Source organism: Miniopterus schreibersii (assembly GCF_964146895.1).
Source record: "Miniopterus schreibersii genome assembly, chromosome: 4".
NCBI classification, from domain to species: domain Eukaryota; kingdom Metazoa; phylum Chordata; class Mammalia; order Chiroptera; family Miniopteridae; genus Miniopterus; species Miniopterus schreibersii.
In genome coordinates this window covers 13,908,107-13,928,417 of record NC_138105.1, presented here as the reverse complement: position 1 = coordinate 13,928,417, position 20,311 = coordinate 13,908,107, and the positions used below count along the sequence as shown (strand labels likewise).

General features: G+C 39.1%; 1 protein-coding gene across 1 annotated transcript in view; it reads right to left on the bottom strand.

Annotated features, from left to right (window-relative positions):
* Positions 1–20,311, bottom strand: part of LARS1 (leucyl-tRNA synthetase 1) — a 49,536-nt gene that overhangs the window by 2,482 nt on the left and 26,743 nt on the right. The window contains exons 16-31 of the mRNA XM_081136921.1: positions 19,655–19,740; positions 19,494–19,559; positions 19,319–19,401; positions 18,843–18,981; positions 18,089–18,301; positions 17,537–17,594; positions 15,968–16,031; positions 14,320–14,503; positions 13,118–13,208; positions 12,123–12,263; positions 10,972–11,112; positions 10,615–10,725; positions 8,374–8,484; positions 6,054–6,158; positions 4,434–4,529; positions 2,871–3,003 (exon numbers count right to left, since the gene is read on the bottom strand). Coding sequence (XP_080993047.1) covers positions 2,871–3,003; positions 4,434–4,529; positions 6,054–6,158; positions 8,374–8,484; positions 10,615–10,725; positions 10,972–11,112; positions 12,123–12,263; positions 13,118–13,208; positions 14,320–14,503; positions 15,968–16,031; positions 17,537–17,594; positions 18,089–18,301; positions 18,843–18,981; positions 19,319–19,401; positions 19,494–19,559; positions 19,655–19,740 — 1,822 coding nt within the window. The remainder of the gene's footprint in view (positions 1–2,870; positions 3,004–4,433; positions 4,530–6,053; positions 6,159–8,373; positions 8,485–10,614; positions 10,726–10,971; positions 11,113–12,122; positions 12,264–13,117; positions 13,209–14,319; positions 14,504–15,967; positions 16,032–17,536; positions 17,595–18,088; positions 18,302–18,842; positions 18,982–19,318; positions 19,402–19,493; positions 19,560–19,654; positions 19,741–20,311) is intronic.

Below are 20,311 nucleotides of genomic sequence, written 5' to 3'. Positions count from 1 at the left end.
CTATCTATTTTCTAAAGTTCACAGCAGCTACCAAGACCAAACTTGAAGGACTTTATGATATTATTATTCATGGCTAGTATGGCAAAGGATGTAAGAATTATGCCTGAGGCTCGGTGAGAAAAGACAGGATGTAGAAAACACATTTCAGGACAATTCTGAAGAACCTCGCCAATGCTGTATCTGAGTATATTGCACAGAGAGGCAGGTTTAATGTTATATAATACAGGGATTTTTATACACAGAAATGCACTGCTCACGTGCTACAGCTTTGTGATAATCCAACCCAGTGGGTCCACACAAATCTCTTTTTTTTAAAAGCCACCATACTATTCTTCAGGACCAAGAGCTCTTCCTACCAGGAAACTTTCTCATGGCTGCATATATGTGACATAAAACAGCGAAATAAAGCCACAGAAGGGCATGCTATGTATTTATACTTCAACCTTTTCTTGCTATAGCTATAGGTTCTAAGGATGGCGCTATCATTGACCAGGACCTGGTTTACTGAGGGAACAGGATAAATGCCTGTAACCACATGGATGAACCTTGAAGACATTTTGCTAAGTGAAATAAGCCAGACACAAATGGACAAGTTTTGTATGGTTCCACTTATATAAGGTACCAAAACAGTCAAACACATAAGGGCAGAAAGTAGAACATGGGACTAGAGAGAGGCAGAATTATGGAGAGCTGGAATTTAATAGATGCAGGGTCTCAGCTTAGGATGATGGAAAAGTTCTAGGGATGCATAGTGTGATGGCTGAACAACGTGAATGTGTTTAATGGCATAGAACTGTACAATTAAAAATGACTGAAATGGTCAATTTTGTTATGTATATTTTACCACAATTTTAAAACAAGGTCTAAAAACAACAAAATCTCTAGCCCTAATATATTGCTGATACACAGTGAAACAAGTATTAGTGTTTCCCTCCCGCTAGACACCCTTTCCCCTCACCCTCACAGTACAATTTTCATGCCCCATCCAAAGTATTTTCCCCATAAATTTATTCCTGACCACCACAGCTGGAAATAATCCCACCCTTTTCTGTGCTGTAAATCTTACCTACACCTCTCTTACTGCACTCAGCAGTTTCTCCTTACATAGGGATCGTGTATGTCAATAGCTTAGTGCCCTATTCCTTCACTAGATGGAGCATCCTAACGGTACTTTGTGGACTCCCCAAGCCCCCTAGTGCGTACATAGGAGTCTCTACATACACACAGATCACTACATACACTACACATGACAGTTAATCAAGAAATGCCCACAGAGCCCGGCCAGGTGACTCGGTTGGGCATCATCCCACGTGCTGAAGGGTTGCCAGTTCCAGTCCCAGAGGGCACATGCCCAGGCTGCAGGCTCAGTCCCAGGCAGGGGGCATGCAGGAGCAGCCAATCGATGTTTTGCACTCACATGGATGTTTCTCTCTCTCTCCCTCTCCCTTCCTCTCAAGAAATCAATAAAAATATTTAAAAAGAAAAAAAGAAGTGTCCACAGAAGGAGAACAAATGACTTCAAGAGCACAAAAAATAACATGGTAGAATGAATTCCAAAGGGCTGTATCAAGTCTTCTATGTTAATGGCACACTGTTACCCCGAATATAGTTTCATAAATTAGGTCACTGTCTGGGATTTGTATATCTTTTCAGAAGTTTACACTGATAGAATGTGCCCCGATTACCTCTTGATTGCATATCAAGGAGAGAGAGAGAATGCAAAACAGAGAATCTCAGCATTAATTTGTCTTCATAATTAGGAATAAAAAATAATATACACACTGACTCCCTTTGCACTACGATCAGCCTTAGACCTGGCTGGGTAGTGAGACAAAAAATTATTGTATTAAATTTAATCATAGAAGATCTTGACTTAATCTTGTTAAGAAATTACAATTATTTATATATTTTATTTGGAGAATCATTTTTTATTTATTTTTTATTTTAAGTTATCTTTATCATTGAAAGTATCACAGATGTCCCCTTTTTTACCATCATTGGCTCCCTCTACCCCACCCCCACCCAGGCCTTCACCACACTATAGTCTGTGTCCATGGGTTATGCATATATGCAATAATAAGTTTTTTGGTTAATCTCTCCACCCGCACCTTCCCTCTGAGATCCCTCAGTCTGCCCCATGCTTCTATGTCTCTGACTCTATTTTGCTCGTCAGTTTATTTTGTTCCTTAGATTCCACATATGAGTGAGATCACGTGATACTTGTCCTTCTCTGACGGGCTTATTTTCCTTAGCATAATACTCTGCAGGCCCTTGTAGGCACATTTTTTAGAAGAAAGAGTCAGATAGACCTGAGATTGAATTTCAGCTCGAGGATTTACTAGCTGAATGAACGTGGCAGTTCCTTAGCCTTTCTGACCTCCACGTCATCTGTGAAGGGGAACAGTAACCCCCTCTATGCGATAGTGGTGCAAATGGTTAAATGGCTGACACGTGGCTCACACTCAATAACATTTATTCTGTTTCTCTTCTTTCCCCAGGAAGAGACCCAACTGGGCAAGTTAGTTTAGACTATAAGGGTATGTCTTTCTTAATTCTGAAAACCTCCAAGAGAGAGAAGTTACTTGTTACAATTTGAAAGCTAGATGGAGTCTTAGAAAAATATGTAATCCAGTGTCCTCACTTTACTAAAAGGGAGATCAGTTTAGAGCTTACGTGACATGGTCAAGTCACCAAGCTACCTAGTCACAATGTCCCAAAGAAAATACAGGTTTCCTGATTCTGGGTCCAATAATCTTCCCATGATGTTACACAGCTGTCCCGTAGCAAGCCAGTTACTTTTCTTCCTCCCCCTCTGCCTAAAATCCATCAAATCCACAAGCTACTGCCAAATGTGCAGGGCAACTACTCACCTTTGATTCCTCGGTCCACTTTCATTAGCCGCCTGATTATAGAATTGCGCGTATCTCCTTGCCTGATTTCAATTTTGGTTGAAAAGTGGCCATTGGCTGGCTGGGGATTCACTATGAAAACCGACACACCAGGCTTAGGAAAATAAGGAGAAAATCACTGTTACAGGAAATCAAACTTGAATACTGTTGAGCAAAGAGGAATCTCTGCTACATTTTTACTGTCCAATGAAAGACAGATTTAATTCTGGTATTCTAAAATCATGACAAAAGGATACTCAAATATGAAAGAAAAGATGCACAAAGCTCATGCGTACAACCAAAGGCCTAGATAAAAAATGACAACTACTTATAAGATATTGGTAATGAATAACAGCAATAATTATATTTTCTCTTCTGCAACTACCATCATTTATTTGACTTTCTCCTATGTGGAAGGCACTGTTCTAGGCAGTTTAGAGACATTCTTACATCCTAAAAGGTAGTTGTTTAAGATCCCATTTCACAGGTGAGAAACTGAGAACTAGAGCGATTAACAAAGGAGGCCAAGGTCATAAAACCAAAGAGGCAGAGCCAGGATTAGACCAGCTCTGTGCCATACTACCTCCCACATTATATACACTATATAGTCAAAGACCCTGCTCATTATTTTAAGTGAAGAAAAAGCAGCTGAGTCTTGTGAAAGACTCACGTACACATAGCTCAATGGAATGTCTGAAAGTGGCCTGGAAGAAGCATATCTGTATATGGAACACTACCTCAAGCACCTATCTCCCTGGCCCAAAGGACTGTACTTTAAAAAGCCACCTGTCTTAACGTAATGAGTACTCATTATGTGATATAAATTCAGGAAGTCTCGTCATCACGATTACCTCATTCTTTCAAAATGGAGTTTTTCTGTTTGCTGGGTTTTCAATTAAACATGGTAAAGGTAACATAATATATCTAAGTCCGCTGGTTATCAAGAAAAGTAGGGCATTTTACGGACTCTCACAACTGCAGTCCACTGGACTTTGCTGCCATTCTGAATGGATTCTTGGAGAATAAACAGAATCCTCCAAACTCCAAAAGCTACTAATCTTGACCAATAATGGCCAAAAAATAAGAGAAAGAAATCAATTCCAGCATAACTTAAGATAATGCATCAATCTCATTTACGCCAGAAACCAAAAAATCTTGAACAACATTATCAAACCAAGACTCAGCCAAAGAATGAAAGCACCTTTTCACTTTTAAAAAAGTCTCACATCTCAATTTCCACTGTGATTTTTAAAACAAAAACCAGGTTTTGAAAACCATATTTTTATTTTTTAAACCCACAAATAACATCTGATGCCATCCATTACAGCAAAGTAAGGAAAGGTGAGCATCACACCAACCAGGGAATTAGGAAACCTCAAATCCACCCCCACTTCTAACATACTATGTGGCCTGGACCAAACCAATCACTTAACTTCTCTAGACCTCATTTCCTTCATCTTTAAAATGATGGTTTTAGATGTGATGAGCTGTAAGGTCTCTTCCAGCTCTAAACTGCAACGATTCGGTGAGATTCTTTCACCTTACCTCTGTTCTGAAAACATTCAGTGGTTTCCCGGGACAGCATTCTTCCCTGACTTTATCTTCTGCTTCGGAGGCAAACTTGACTTCTATGTGTTCTAGCTAAATAGAGGAGGGAAATGGAAGTCATTAGTATCACTTAATAGGACCGAAATTAATCATCACCTCATTTCACCAAAGAGCAAAGCTACGTTCTCCACTTAACAGGAAATGGTCTGTGCAATTTTATTATTTCCCATATAAACATTAAGTGAGATCTGTGATGAATTATTTAACTCTTATCTTAGCTGTTTCATAGTACTGTTACTTATATAGTCATATTTAACATTTTCTATAATGAAATCTGGGATCTACCTGCCGTAATAAGAGAAAATAAAAAATCAGCACAGAAGGCTGAACTTAAAGTTCAGAAATTTAGCATTTGAGAAGAAAAGGCTTCCACTTAAATAAACTCAGAAATATAATATACTGTATATGCCTGAATATAAGATGATCCTAAATGTGTCCCCATTCCCCAAAGATCCAAGAAGTTTTTGACCTCCATGAATATATATATGAATACTTAGAAACAGCCTTAAAATAGATGTCTATTAATACTTATTAATTTAATTATTAACTTACTTATAATTACATGACATAAAATGCTTATTTAGAAATAAGCATCCTTCATTCTAATATTTCATGAAACAGTTTTATTTAAACTCTAAACCTGTTTTGTTTTGTTTTTTACTTCAGTGTCTCCATTATCACTAGAGTCTTCTAACAGTTTTTCTAGAGCAAATTATCTTTCCTTCTGCCTAAACTGTGTGAGAGACAGCATTTTTACAATCGATATATGAAGTTATGACTAGGGCAGGATGGTGGGACAGGAAGAACAGGTGAAAGTTATTGGTAATGTTCTAGTTCTTGAGTTAGTAGTTCTGAACTCTAGTTCTTGAGTAGTAGTTCATTCTATTATCAGTTTTAAAAAGCAGGGGATGCAGTGCACACACAGGGAATATAGTCAATAGTGACTTTGTAAGGTGGCAAACGGTTACTAGACTTCTTATGGTGATCACTTCATAACATATATAAATGTCAAATAACTACATGGCACATCTGAAACTAACACAATATTGTATGTCAACTACATTTTCATTAAAAAGAGCTTTACATTCCAGAATAAAAATTTTTCTTAAATTTTAAATCTAAAAACATGACCAATAATAATATATCATGAACCAAGTATTCTAATGAACCCAATTCTATGAATCTGTGGTGTAAAAGTAAGGGGCGTGGGGGGGGGGAGAGGAATTCAGAGTATCCCATAATATAAGACATTTTGAAAGTAGAATATAAGGTCTATCCTCATTTTTTAAAAGATAATTTTGGAATCTAGCTATATACAGCTAGTATTTTATGTATAGAATAATTGATAAGGGAAATAAGACAACAGATTATTTTTTCTTCCTGCAACTTCTATACCCGTCCATTCTCTTTCCCTCCAAAAAAAAAAAATTTGACTGACATACTTGGCAAAGTTACTAAACATAGAAGATGAAGTTTATAAAAGGTTTATTATAAAACAAAAGAACTAGGTATGTGTACTACAGATAACTAGTCCTTACAATGCCCAGCCCCTCTTACCTCAAGGGAATTGGTCAGGTAGACTATGTTTTCCATAAGCACTGCCTGTTCATCGAATTCTAACTGCAAATCCAGGACACGAGGTCCCACCTTCTCCAGATTTTCCTAACAGCCAAAATGGTTTTGAAAAACAAAATCACATTAAGAATATGTTGAAAAGAATACATTTCCTCCAAAGCAATAATTCCTCTCAATTGATAAAATCTTCAAATTTGAACAGTTGAAGGAAAGGCCTTGGACTCATAGTTTCCCTTATCTATGTCTGCTTGTTAATGAAATTACTAGCTCAGAGTAATTATCATTTAAAATGCGATAAGATTAAGGCAGCAATGAAAAGACTAGAAGGATAAGGTTTTCAGATTCATAAAATAAATATGATTTTATCACTGCTTATTTAGACTGATTTAATATGCAAAACCAAAAGAACCAAACAAATGTGTGAAAATATCCCTTCAGGTAACCAAAAAAGTAATAGTAATAAAATTTTCCAAGATACCAAATCTTTAAAGCTATTTCAGAGAATAGTGAATTAATAATAAATTCCCTAACATATTCCGGTAAATTTTAAAATAAAATTTTAAAAGCCATACTATATGGATACTCGGGTAATCCTATAGCATATAATAAACAATTTTCTTAATTTTCTTGAACATGAAATAAAATATTTGCCAACTCGAAATATAACCTTGGAGGGTCAATTCACATGCACAAACAGCTAACTGCCTAGAACAGGTTGTACTTGAGTGAAAGTAACCTGACATTATTCCAAATAGTTACTGTTTTCATTTACCATCCACTTCTATTTCTTTTCCCATGAAAAAAAAATACTAAAAAGCCATTTTCTTATTATCAGAGTTATTAAACACTTTTCAGCGTCACTTTTATGCCTGGCAAATCATCAATACTACTGAAAAAAATATATTACTACTCAAATAGTCTGGCACTGCTTTTTCAAAAAGCCAACTCTTGAATCTAAATTCATGTAACTACTTTTCAAATCAGTCTCTCTGGATTCTGTTAATGCACATCATCAAAATGAGCTGTCTTTGCAACCAGCAATGGGATGGTTTGCTGAATTCATATATTGACAATGGATCTGGCAATGTGACCATTGGGACCGATGACGAAGGAGCATACCAGCAAACATACTGTAACTTGATAGGTCAACCAGAATTCTAAATTTCTCAAACTTGAAATACCATAAGGTTCAGATAGTCTAGGAGATTTAAAAGGCTCTCCTAAGAATACAATCTACTCCAATGCAGGACAAGCTAAGAGCCTGAGTCTCCATCAGGCAGGCATCTGTAACCTAGAAGATTCGGAAATTACTCTATAAAGTACAAGAATTACCATTATGTGCCCAGCAGGCTGGAAGACAGATTTACATTAAAAAAAAAAAATTACTGAGCCTACTTCCTGACAGGTAATGTTTAAGTGTATTAAAACTATTATTTCTTTGACTCCTCACGGCACTCTTAAAAGGTAGGTTCTATTAATTTTCTCATGTTATAGATGGAAATTCTTGTGGCCTAAAGAATTGAAGTGATTTGCCTAAGGCCTCAAAACTAAGAAGTAACAGGCAAACAAGATTTGGAACAAGATTTGCCGGACCATAGAGCCTGAGATCTTAAGCAACATACAGCCTTCTTTCTATTTCTCTCTGTCAAGGGATCCAATAGATTGGCTATGTACATGGAGAAAAGTAAGAGTCTAACCCGATGATTCCGAATGGAGGAGCTGCAGGGGGGATGCTGATCTTGCCCACAGGGGACATATTTAGCAATGTCTCAAGAACATTTTTGGTCAAGGTTGAGGAGGGGGAGGGGGAGGTTCTACTGGCATCTATTGGGTAGAAGCCAAGGATACTGCTAAGCCCTGTAGTGTACAGGACAGCCTCCCACAACAAAGAACTATCTGGCCCGAAATATCAATGGAGCCATTGTTGAGAAACCCTGGTCTCAACACTATAAACAACATTTATCCTGTTACACTAAACCTATACAAATGTAGGATCTTGGTTCCAGTAAGAGGATCTAGCAACAACACTCTAATATGAGTCAAAAGAATATGCTTCTTCCCCACACTGAAAAGAAGGGAAGGAAGAACCTGAAGAGAATCACTCAGTGCAGCATTTCTAGAACAGTTTTCCCCCCACGTCCTCAGCACTTCCACAGGTAAACCCCAAATCCGGTTGTTCATTTCCCATAATCACGCACTGAGAAGTGCCATTTCGGCGGCTCTCTCGGGGAGACGTCCCCTCTCCCTCTGCTGGCCACCTGACCATTAGCCAGGTCACAGCCCTACGAGGCCCGCCGCTTACCTTAACCATGGCAACAAACGGCATCACTTTCTTCATGAAGTTCTTCAGTTCTGGCAAACTGCCCAGCTCACTAGCAATGCTTTTGTTATCAGGCAATTTTCCGTTATTGTTCTAAAAAATAAAGAGTTGGAGAGGAAAGTAGAGGAAAATATTTTAAAGATGATGGGGGATTGATGTGCCTGTACGAAGTTGGCCAGACATAGAATGACCTCTACCAGGCTGCTGGAGAACAGCGGAGAGGGGGCCGCCCTAGCGCCACGAGGAAGTAAAGGTGAAGGAAGAGCACAGAAGGGACGCTGCTACTCCTCAAAGCGAGACAACACGCGATTCTGAGAGTAAAAGAAAAGCAGGGGCACCATGCTGAGCATTAACTTTCTTACAACGGCACCTCCAGGAATGTAACATTAGGCCTTATCTGGTGAGGAAGCAAAATGGTCTTATAAACTTCTAGATGCATTTCATTAGTTATATCAAAATGAAAAAGTACATACAACCGTCACACAGGCTTGTAGGTTTGCTTTGGCACGCTTCGCTATCCAGTGTTAACAACAGTGTTATTTGTATCTACTCCAAACCAAGTGCCTGTATCATACATCACTCACTGGCGTTAAGTCCTAAATGTGCTGCCTGAACTCAAATTTTTCTTTTTAACCCTCAGCCGAAGATATTTTTCCCACTGATTTTTAGAGAGAGCAGAAGGGGCGGGGAGGGAGAGAGAAACATCGATGTGAGAGAAAGATGCATCGATTGGCTGACTCCCAGGTTCGTGCCCTTGCCCAGGAATGGAACCCAAGACCCTTCCATGCGCGGACCAAAGCTCTGATCCCCGAGCCGCACTGGCCAGGGCTGTGCTACCCGAATCTAAATTCCCTTCTGTAAACATCAGCTGCCCCCTGTAACAGGAGAAAGCAACCGGCCTTTTCAGAGTCTGGGGTGACTCATTTTCTCCCCATTGTGGAGGCACAGTATCAAAGGCAAGGGCTGGGAATGAACCTAAATCAAAGTTTCCAATAATCCATTTACTTTCCATTCTAACCTTTACTAAGTAAGGTACAGGGAAAACTTTTTTCTCTACTTGTCAATGTGTTGCTTTGAAATACAGATGAAAGAGGAAAGGAAAGGGCAAGAAACGCTCCTTTTCCTCACGTCACAAAGAGGTGCCGCATTCAGCACACGCACGTTCTTCGTGATCACAAACTGACATTCTTTTGAGTCTTTTGGATGAAAACAAAAACTTTAAAGCAAATCATTCCCAACACCCAAAGATGAGGTCATTTTGAAACTACGTAATAACTAGTCAATGAATATTAAGCGAAAGCAGAGCCTCTAAAGGGACGGTTCCTCTTCGCCTGGGACACTAGCCGCTTCAGTTCCACCGCCCTGGCCCCGCTGGCCGCCCGCCCACCTCTGCGGCAGCTGGGACCGCGCACAGGCCCCCTCGGCTTCCATCACGCACAGTCACAAGGAAGCAGCTCTCCACAGAAACTGGTTCATGACGGAAAAACATCAAATTCTGCAAACACAGAAGTTTTTCCGAGCATTTCTTAACTACAAAAATTACTGAGGTAAAGTTCGAATAAAGGTCCATGAAATCAAAGCTAAGAATTTTCCCCTTATGTTATCACTTTATGCTTTGGCCATAATCTCTCTCTGTCTCTCCCTCTCTCTGTCTCTCCCACCCTCTCTCTCTCGTCTTCCTCTCTCTCTCCCCCTCTCTCTCTATCTCTAAGTGTACCTTCATGGTTTGAGTCTAAGTTTAAAGAACTAAGTTTAAATATTGAGTTTCCTTACTATAGAGCTATCATATTTAATAGCTATTTACCTAAAAGAGCCGAAAACAACATCAAGCTCTCCATTTTTATGGGTAATTATTAAACTGAATTTTTAATTATGTATCAAAAGCCAGGCTTCAAGTTTTCAAGCATAATAAGGTTAAGGCTTCATGAATCTCAGTGTTTTTCTTCATAATTTTAATCGCATGTGTGAAAAAGCCCCACAGCTTTAATTACATAGAACTAGATGCAGTGAGTTTTTGTACGAAAGTTTCAAAAAGTATGAAAAAGAGCAGCTTTTCCCTTGGCATCCATTTAGGAGCCACCCAGGATAACAAAAGATGCCCATGCCTACAGGTAATTAAACAAAGCTGCCAGTCTCCCCGCTGAAAGACACTGTCAACATCCTGAAAACAACAGAGGGCAGGCAGGACATGCCAAGGCTGGGGGAGCCAGCTGAGAGCATCACCTGGAAGTGACCGCGCAGAACTGACAGGGTGGTGTGTTGCCAGGACGGGTAGTTCTTTGCCACGTAGATGGTGCAATGGGAAGGCTTCTGCGGTGGCTGCTTGTCAGTCTTCTACAGGGTAAAAAAGGGGAAAAAACTTTGATCACTTTCATCGAAACCCAAAATGAAAAGAGCCCTCCCCTGGGAGATAACATTACTGCCTTCAACATTAGGAAACACGTACAGCGCAGAACTGCATTAGCAATGAGGACGGCCCTGCACATTTTCATGGAAGCCGTCCTCGTTTTTTCGTTACTGGTAAATATTATTTTATTGGTAACTTTTCAGGAATGACCTTTAAAAAGAAAATGACTTCACCTTCCCTTTAGCTGGCATCATGTAATTCTTCAGGCGCAATCTAAGGTCATGTGCGACCTCCATAAGATACTGCGAGGAGCGTATCAAGGCTTCATCCACGGGGCCCACGGCAGGCCATGAAGCACGCAAAATGGAGTCAGGCTTTTAAACAGAAACAAAGAAAGGTTCGTGAAGATTAGACAATGCAGCTACTCTATGTTCGTGATTAGTTTCCCACCAAGGCTGCCATCTGCACTGGTGAGCTCGAAGTTCCCACCATGACTCCACACTGCACACTTCCCCGGCCCCTGATCTAACGTTCCCTAGGACTCAAGCTGCGAAGCCGGACTCTACATTCTAATTAGCATCCATTCGTACGAGCATATTAATACCCACACACATATGCTCACTTTCTAAGGAAATTATGTCATGCCAATCTGCCTAAGTTTAATCATTATTATAGAAATTATGCACACTCCCAGTTTTTATCCTATTAATACGTCCAGTACTGAAAGTATTGCTACGTGGCATATGCACCAGGAGCACATCTTGTATTGTTTGCGCAATGAAAATACAAAGGAGCCTGGCTAATGAGGTTGGAAAGGAGTTATTAAACCAGCCAATCTGTTTATCTGCAAGCCAGGGAGAAATAATTAAATTTATCTTCAGAGTAAAAATGCTAATATAATATCCCTGAATATGCAGCCCTATATGTGCCAGGAATTTTATCTAAAACAGGAATATTTATGCAAATATACACTTCTATCTTTGTTTATAAGCAGTTCATAACATTTATATCTTTCTCAATATTTTCACCTCTTTAACAAACAGTTGGAAAGACAATATTAGTTAAACATGTATTCAAATGTGTATCTGAATATATTTAAATGTATTATAACATTTCCTAACAGGAATTAGGTGATAAACAACATGCACATAGTCAATGTTTCTCAAATATATACACTGTGTGCATATAGAGGCACACATGTGCTGTATCTGTCTACACAGGAGGCAGCTTCAGTTTAACCAATTGCAATATTTATGATGATGAATCCAGCATTATTCTTCAAATACTCATTTTCAGTCTTTTTCTCTTAAGTGACAACACTACCACAACATTTATTTAATGAGACAAAAATCAAAACTGCCCACATCTTAAATGCATAAGATACCTTTCCCAGGAGTGTCCAGATGTGCTCACACAGATGTGGACAGAATGGAGCCAAGAGAAGCGTCTGAACTTCAATGAATCGGAACACGAGGTCTCTGTGCATCCCTTCAATGGCCAGTTCACGGTACTTATCTTTTGCAGCCTATAAAATTTGAAATTATTTACCATTTCTCTCCCCATACTTCTTTAAAATACAAGTAAAGAGAAAAAAATTCAGTATCTCTCTTTTAATGCATTTTTAAGTTTTCAGCCCTTTAAAATTCCATAATGAATTTTTTTAAAGGTATTGCTTTAACAATTTCCAAGTAAAAGTTTACCAATCCTTGCAGTTTTATGAGTCTCAAGAAAAAGGTTTTGAAAAAACATTTTGTAACAGACATAAAAACTGAACAATTCAAGCTGTATTCTAAGGGCAATGCTCTGAGCAGGATATAGAAAAGATATTAAGTATCAAAAAGGCTACACACAGGACACACTGCTAAGCTCCTCACTTATCCTCATTTAACCACATCTATGAAAACCAAGTTACATAAATCCCAATGAGATATTTTACAAAACTGACTGAGTAAAGCTACATTTTTACTTTAAGCACTTGAACTGCCAAACTTGAAGAAATACTGACACCTTGTGGAAAACCTCAGAAAATGTTTGTTTTCAAACTAAAAGCAATTACAATTATGCCTTTATTTTTTTATGCCTTTATTTCTTTATCAACTTAGAAATGTTTTTCTGGAAAGTATTACCGATTTTTAGATTTAATCTCTTTATGAATGCCCACAGCTGAACTAGAAACAGAATTATGTTACATGAACACAACAGAAAAAGTACCGAAGGAAACTATTTACAACACTACTGAAGAATTTTAAAATTTCTTAACAAAATTTCTAGTCTCCACTTTAAGTGAGTTATTATGATACAGAAGGAGGGGAAAGGGGCAAGAATACACAATATTCACACTGACATAATTTATAGCTACTAAAAAAAATAACAGCATACCTGCAACTCAAAAAACCCTGTTTTCAAAGCTTCTTTAAACATCATCTTTTCATAGTTTTGATCTGTTTTTATAATTCCTGCATTCATTTCACTATTGAATAGGAAAAAAAGGTTACTGGGTATGAAGGCAAGTACAGGTAGGAATAAAAACCTGCTGCATACACTCAGACAGTAAAATGAGAACGACGCCTGGAACATTCGAAGCTGCTCCACAAGACCGCCTTGTGTTCCCCAAAGCGGCCTGTTGCCGCCTCCCTCCCATCTGTCACCTGACACTGCTTACAGCTCCCGCTTATGACAACACCGTTATCCAAGTTCTTACTTAAAAATTCCTCGATGGAAACTTAGTTATGAAGCCCAAAATGCAACATGAAAATAGCTTACTAAAGCTGTAGTCAGGTTTGACTGTTGCATTCTAAGCAACTGACACTGGATACTCAGGAAAGATTTCCTCATGCCACTGCAGGCCTTTCATAACATGCCTAATCTGGCCCCAACTTGGTGCACCTCCTACTTCGGCCCTCCACATGCTGTATTTCAAATAAATACCATACTCTTCCCATGGCTTTCTCCTCTCCTTGCAAAAATCCTGTTTCTTTTTCAAGAAACCCAGACCTCACACACCATCTGAAGTCCCTCAACCCCTATTATTACACTTATAATTGGTGGGGTAAGTGTCTTCTCTCCTGCTAGGCAAGGAAGGACCGAGTCTTACCCATCTTTGTAAGACCAGTGCTTAGGATGGTTCCTGAGACACAGAGGTTGATAAATGTCTTTTGGAGGGGGGGAAAATGACAATTCTTCATTTTTTTTCATCTACTTTCCCTTGAACCATGCTGCCCTACCTTGATGCAAGAGAGCATGGTAAATGGTTAGGAGAATGGGCTTTAAAAAGACAGAAGCAAGTTCATATCCCAAGTTTGAAATGACTTGCTTTATGGCATTTAATAAAATAATTTTTCTAAGCCTCAGTGTCTTCATAAAATAAGAGCTAAAAATATCTTTATTATAGAAGGTTGCTGGGAGGCTCAAATCAGATAATGGATTCAAAGTAATTAGCATTGTACCTGGCACGAGTAAGCTTTCAAAGAAAAGCAGCTATTATTACCATCCAATTTATTTTAGGGTGGAAAAGGAAAACTTAAAAATGCACCAGGACTAAGCCACTCAAAAGTACAAAGTGGCTGGAGTCCACAGGTTACCTGGCAAAAACTCTGTCGTTGAAGGTGCTGGCAGGCCCGCTTCTCAGGCTGTCCTGGTTGGCAACCATTTCCTTCACCCACTCCACCCAGGTGTACAGACGCAGAACACCTGCATCCGCCATGGCTTCCACAAAGTTAGCGTCTTCGACAGTGTCGCCTGCGTCAGCCAGGGCCAAGCGCATTCCTGGGAGGAGAGAAAAAACAACCAGTGATTGAAAAACGTGGTTCCTGAATATCAACTGTGCATCCAATCCAGTTGGGCACACGGTGAGGCCTACATATAAATTAAGAAATAGCCAGTGCTTTGAAGGACTGCCAGGGATCAACAGCAAAAATAAAAATCACTGAAAGTAGAATCCCTAACGATGCTGTTAAAATATGAGCCATCTGTATTAATTTGCATACACTTAGCATCAATGTGTTCCTTCTCAGGCATGGTGAGTTAATGAGATAAAGTGATCTCCAACGAGGCAATGGACAATAATAATAAACTGGGGACAGACATTCCTATCAGCATCTCAGTCTCCTTTAGAGACAGCAAAATATTACGATGCTTAATGCATGAGAACACACATTGTGCTTTGTGTATACAAATATACATTTAATTCTTAGTCCTCAGAGTAGAGTCTTCCAAGTTTTCTACTAACAAAATTTTACTTTTCAACCAAAATCTTCCATTCTAAAATACTGAAAAAAAGCCATAGGAGCCTAATGAAATAAACTATAGGACATCCTTGCAGTGGAACACTGCCTGGCTCCTAAAAGAATAGGAAACTATGTACCGTGTTATGGAGTTTCTTTCCTTAAACCTCATGAAGCAACCTCTGTTAACCTCAAACTTTTCCTCTGCAGCTTCCTCACCTCTCTCAGGTTTCAGAGAACTAAAAAGAGTTACAGGGCCTTGCTCTGGACTAGGCTTTAGCTTAAGGGTCTGGTGTGGCTGGCTTGAGCTTTTATCCAAACCACTGAAACTTTCACATCAGCAATAAGGCTGTTTCACTCTCTTACTACTCCTGTGTTCACTGGAGTAGTACCTTTAATTTCCTTCAGTAACTTTTCCTTTGCACTCACAGCTTGGCTAACTGAGGAAAGGGCCTCGCTCTCAGCCCATCTCGGCTTTCGACATGCCTTCCTCACTGAGTTTAATCATTTCTAGCTTTTGATTTAAAGTGAGAGACGTGCGTCTCTTCCTTTCACCTGAACACTTAGAGGCCATGGGAGGGTTATTAACTAGCCTACTTTCAATATTGTTGTGTCTTGGCAATTCTTATGTTTTCAACAGTATGGCACTTGTATACAAAGAAAACATGAATACTTTAATGTGTTGGTAAAAGCAAAAGAGAAAAGCAATAAAATTAAAACAATTTTAAATTGCCTGTGTAATCTGAAAAGAATCGAACTCTATACAACAGCAATAATAAAAAAGTATACTCGCCCTGGCTGGTGTGGCCTGCTGGTCACCGGTCCCGTTCCCTGCCAAGGGCACATGCCCAGGTCTCGAGCTCAATCCCAGTGGGGGGCGAGCAGGAGGCAGCCAATCAATGTTGTGCTCTCATATCGATGTTTCTCTCTCTCCCTCTCCCTCTCCCTTCCTCTCTCTCTCTTAAATTAAATAAACTATTCTTAAAAAAAAAAAAAGTATACTCACCATCAGCTGAAAATTTTTCAATAGCTTGGGTCAAAGTGAGAAAGTTGCCCGTGGATTTTGACATCTGGAATAGAAAGCCAGTGAGTGGGCATTAGTGAGACTATACATAAATGAAACAGACCCCATCAACCAAGTCAAATTAAGTGGGTTGGCCACAATCAGATAAAGACAAAAAGGGTGAGAAAGGTGAAAAGAAAAAGATACCCTAAACTACTCTTACAGAGCTGAAGACTGAAGTCCAGTCGATGGTGACTTCTGTGGGTAACTCAGCCAGTGAATGAGAGCTAGAATAGTCCACTGCTCTTTCCATTAAACGATACTATTAGTTTACGCATGTGGAATTATTCCACCATAACTCTGGAACACTTCAGTTGCTTTATATTAATTAGTAATTCAGAAATAAATGGACTAACCCATGAGCTCAGTTATTGGGGTTTTAGGGACCTTCCTGTCATTAGGGTCACAATATTTGGTTTAAATTGTGCTGAGGGCAGCACATCTAAGGAGGCACAGTGCACAACCTAGTAATCTTTATTATTTTAAATTTTTTATGTCTTTATCATCACTTTGGTGATACCAAAGAGAGGTGATTATTACATCAATTTTTCACTACATGGCAATAAAGTATCTTGTACCAATAAAATCAGTACAGTGTATAATACAACAATGTTGAGACCAAAGAAAATGTCACGTTACAACAAACTCCAAAATTCTATTATTCTAATTTAGTGACCAGTCGCAGTATAAAACAGGAAACAAAACTCACCAAACTATTTTCTCAACTTAATGGAAAAGACACTCTAAGGCCTTCGCATTTATTATCTCTGTCTCTGTTTCTTTTTGTCTCTCTCTCTGCTCCAGTCACAATTCATGCCACCTTTTGTGAAACTAAATATGTTATAATAGGTCCCTCCCTTCAATTAATACTATCTACACACTCAATTTTATTTTATTTTTTAAAAATATTTTTATTGATTTTGAGAGAGAGAGGAAGTGAGAGGGAGGGAGGAAGGGAGAGAAACATCAATGTGAGAACAATACATCAACTGGCTGCCTCCCGCACGGCCCCTACCACAACCTCAGCATGTGCCCTGACCGGGAATCCACCTGGTGACGGGGATGACATCCAATCAACTGAGCCACACCAGCCGGGCTACACACTCAATTTTATTTATTTATTTTTAATATGTCTTTATTAATTTCAGAGAGAGGAAGGAAGAGGGAGAGAGAGAGAGAGAAACATCAGTGATGAGAGAGTCATTGATCGGATGCCTCCTACACGCCCCTGACTGGAGATAGAGCCCACAACCTGGGCATGTGCCCTGACCAGGAATCGAACCGTGATCTCCTGGTTCATGAGTCAAAGCTCAACCACCGAGCCACGCTGGTCAGGCTACACACTCAGTTTTAAAGATAAAACTTTAATTTATGCTGGTAGTCTTAAACATTTTAAATGTAAGATATTTTAACTCTATGATTTTCATATTCTTTATTTCATTAATGAAAAAAGTATAACTTCCTAAATCTGAAAAGCTTTCTGCAGGATTTTTAACTCTCAATGAGCCTTACCTTCTCAGAGTTGAGGAGGAGATGTCCATTTGCTCTCACAGCTACAGGCCATTTGTCACTTTACAGATAAATGTTTAAAGACAGAAAAAAAACCTTAAAGACTGTGTTTTAGGCTTGAAATTTTGAGGTAAATGCTAAAAGATTCGTAAAACTTTGCTAAGACAAATGCACAAGGATATTTATTATGCCCTGTTTATAACAGGAAACAAATAAAAATTACTAAAGTGTCCATTAGCAAAGAATTGGTTATAAAAACTATGGTGCAGACAGACATACAGTAAATTACTATGTAAGTATTTAAAAAACACAGGCAGGGCTATATATATGGACATAAAAAGATCTCAGAAGTGTATTATTACATGAAAAAACAAGACGAAATAATGTCTACAATAGTGCATCTTTGTATAAAGTAAAATATAAATAATTGTAGATATCTGATGCCAGTGCAATTGGCAAATCTATACCCTGCACAATAACTTCTCATGCATTTGAAGCCATGAGACACCGTGTCCATAAGCAATACATTCAGTCCACATCTTTTTTAGCACTCACCTTTGCTCTGGCCACATAGCCACGTGATTATAAAGATAATATGTAAGATGATTTGGAACAAGATCCTTGCCAGAGGCTCGAAGATCCACAGGATACCAGAACTCAAACTCTTGCTTTAGCTGATCTAATTTTTCCTTTGGGATCTGAGTCTTAGGAAATGGAGCCTCCTTGAAGAAAACATAATCCCAAACTTCCTTGGTCATCTGCTGTGGTCTGTATTAAAAGTAAAACAAACAAACAATAACAGCAACAATATATACATATAATTTTTTTAGAAAGAATCAGTATTTCAATCTAACCATAAATTAGGAATCTCAATGTAGTTAGGGTAACAAACGAGGACAATAAACTCCCATAAAAAATGAAGGAAGGATAATAATAACAGAGGAGGGGCTATTATTACTTTTTCTCAGTTCAAATGAATGTTCGTTAATATGTTTTCATTGGTTTTTTAGAGAGATGAAGGGAGAGAGAGAGAGAAGCATTGATGTGAGAGAGAAACATCAGCTGGTTACCTCCTGCACACACCCCAACCGGGAATCGAACCGGAAACCTGGGTATGTGCCCTGACAGGGAATCGAACCGGCGACTTTTTGGTGCACAAGACAACGCTCAGCCAACTGAGCCACACCAGCCAGGGCCGATAAATGAATTCTTATGAAGACTAAATATGGAAAAAGAACCTTCAATACATGAATCAAAAGATCACGTCTTGCTGACAAACTAGGCTTCTTTCCTTCATCCATTTACCAACCTGATGCCCAGTGGAGATTCTGCCTGTCCACGCAAGTTACCCCCCTGCAACAGGTGTGCCACTGTATAAAACGCCATGTAAATAGTGGAATCAGAGAGCGACTCTATTAGCCACTGTTCATCCCAAGGCAGACGAGTACCTGCCAGATAAAAAGAAGAAAATTAATGCAAGAAGGACCTAAGAGACACTTCATCTATAAATCCACATTTTAAGAATAGTTCTATAGCATCTATAAAGCGGCTTACAGAGAAAGTTTTTAAATTTCTTGAATAATTAATAAAAGTAAAATGGTAAATAAAGAGCAAACTGGGTTAGAGGGTAGGGGTAGAGGGTAGGGAAACCACATCTTAGTTTCCCTCACCCTCGAACCGAAGGCTGTCACTTCCAATTCAGAAAAATCCTAGAAGACAGGGGGAAAAGGTAAAAGGGTTAATTTGCCAAAGTCATTCCAACAGAAAATTTTGAGGTTTGCTCACCTAAACCGTAAGTTCTTGAGCAAGCATGCTCTTGTAGCCAACCTAAGGTAGCTTCAAAATTCCTCCTGGTCTCCTCGCAGAATCTGGAGAGAGGAAAAAATAGTGTCTCTCTTCACCTTTATCTTCCATGTCTCTCACCTCCTTTCCCTTCCCTCATCACTTCCTCCCATCTTACGTTTCCAGGTTCTTCAAGCACTGGGATGTCTGCTTTTTCCAGTTCTCTTCTCCGTAATCCAAGTACCTGGGAGTCCACAAATTGATTAGAAAAAAATACAAGTCAAAAGGGGAAAGAAAGTGACTGGAGGAAATTTCTTGCTACAGAAGAGACTGACTGACCACTGGTCACACAGGGCCACGACGCATTCATCTGAAGACCTGGACATAACTTGTTTCTCTGGTTCCATGTAAATAAATGCATCTCCCTAAATGAAAGTAAATAAAAATATATCAAATAGATATCAAGTCAATATCTAATCCTCAATGATAACAACTTTTTTTTAAGTGCATTTTCATTGTATCTTCCTACTTCCCAGGGTCAAGTTACCTGCCTTATTTTCTATTCAACGCTTGGTTTTGGGGGGTTTTCCCACTGTGCAATCCATTTCAGTGCCTGTAGCCTATAGGCAGAGGCCAGGCCATGGTTCAAGGCCAGTTTGCTCTGGCGCAGAGAACTGTGAGAGACCCAGGGGGACGGGCCTGCCAGAAATCCAAACCCATACAACACTTGTTTTTGAAAAGGTGTGCATTTTTGTCAAATGGATCACCTTCTCTAAGTAGAATACTCCTCTTCCATGGAAAAATCAAAGAAGGTTAATCATTTCTAAGACTATGGCTTGGAGGTTAGGCAGCCTACGAGGTCCTCCTTTTATCTTTGTTACAATAACCATATAAAGAAAATAGAAAATTAAATGCATGAGACTTTTTTTAAAAATAGATGCACAAAAATTAGAGAACATTGTTACTAAAGACTTATAGTGTCATGAAAAATTCCCA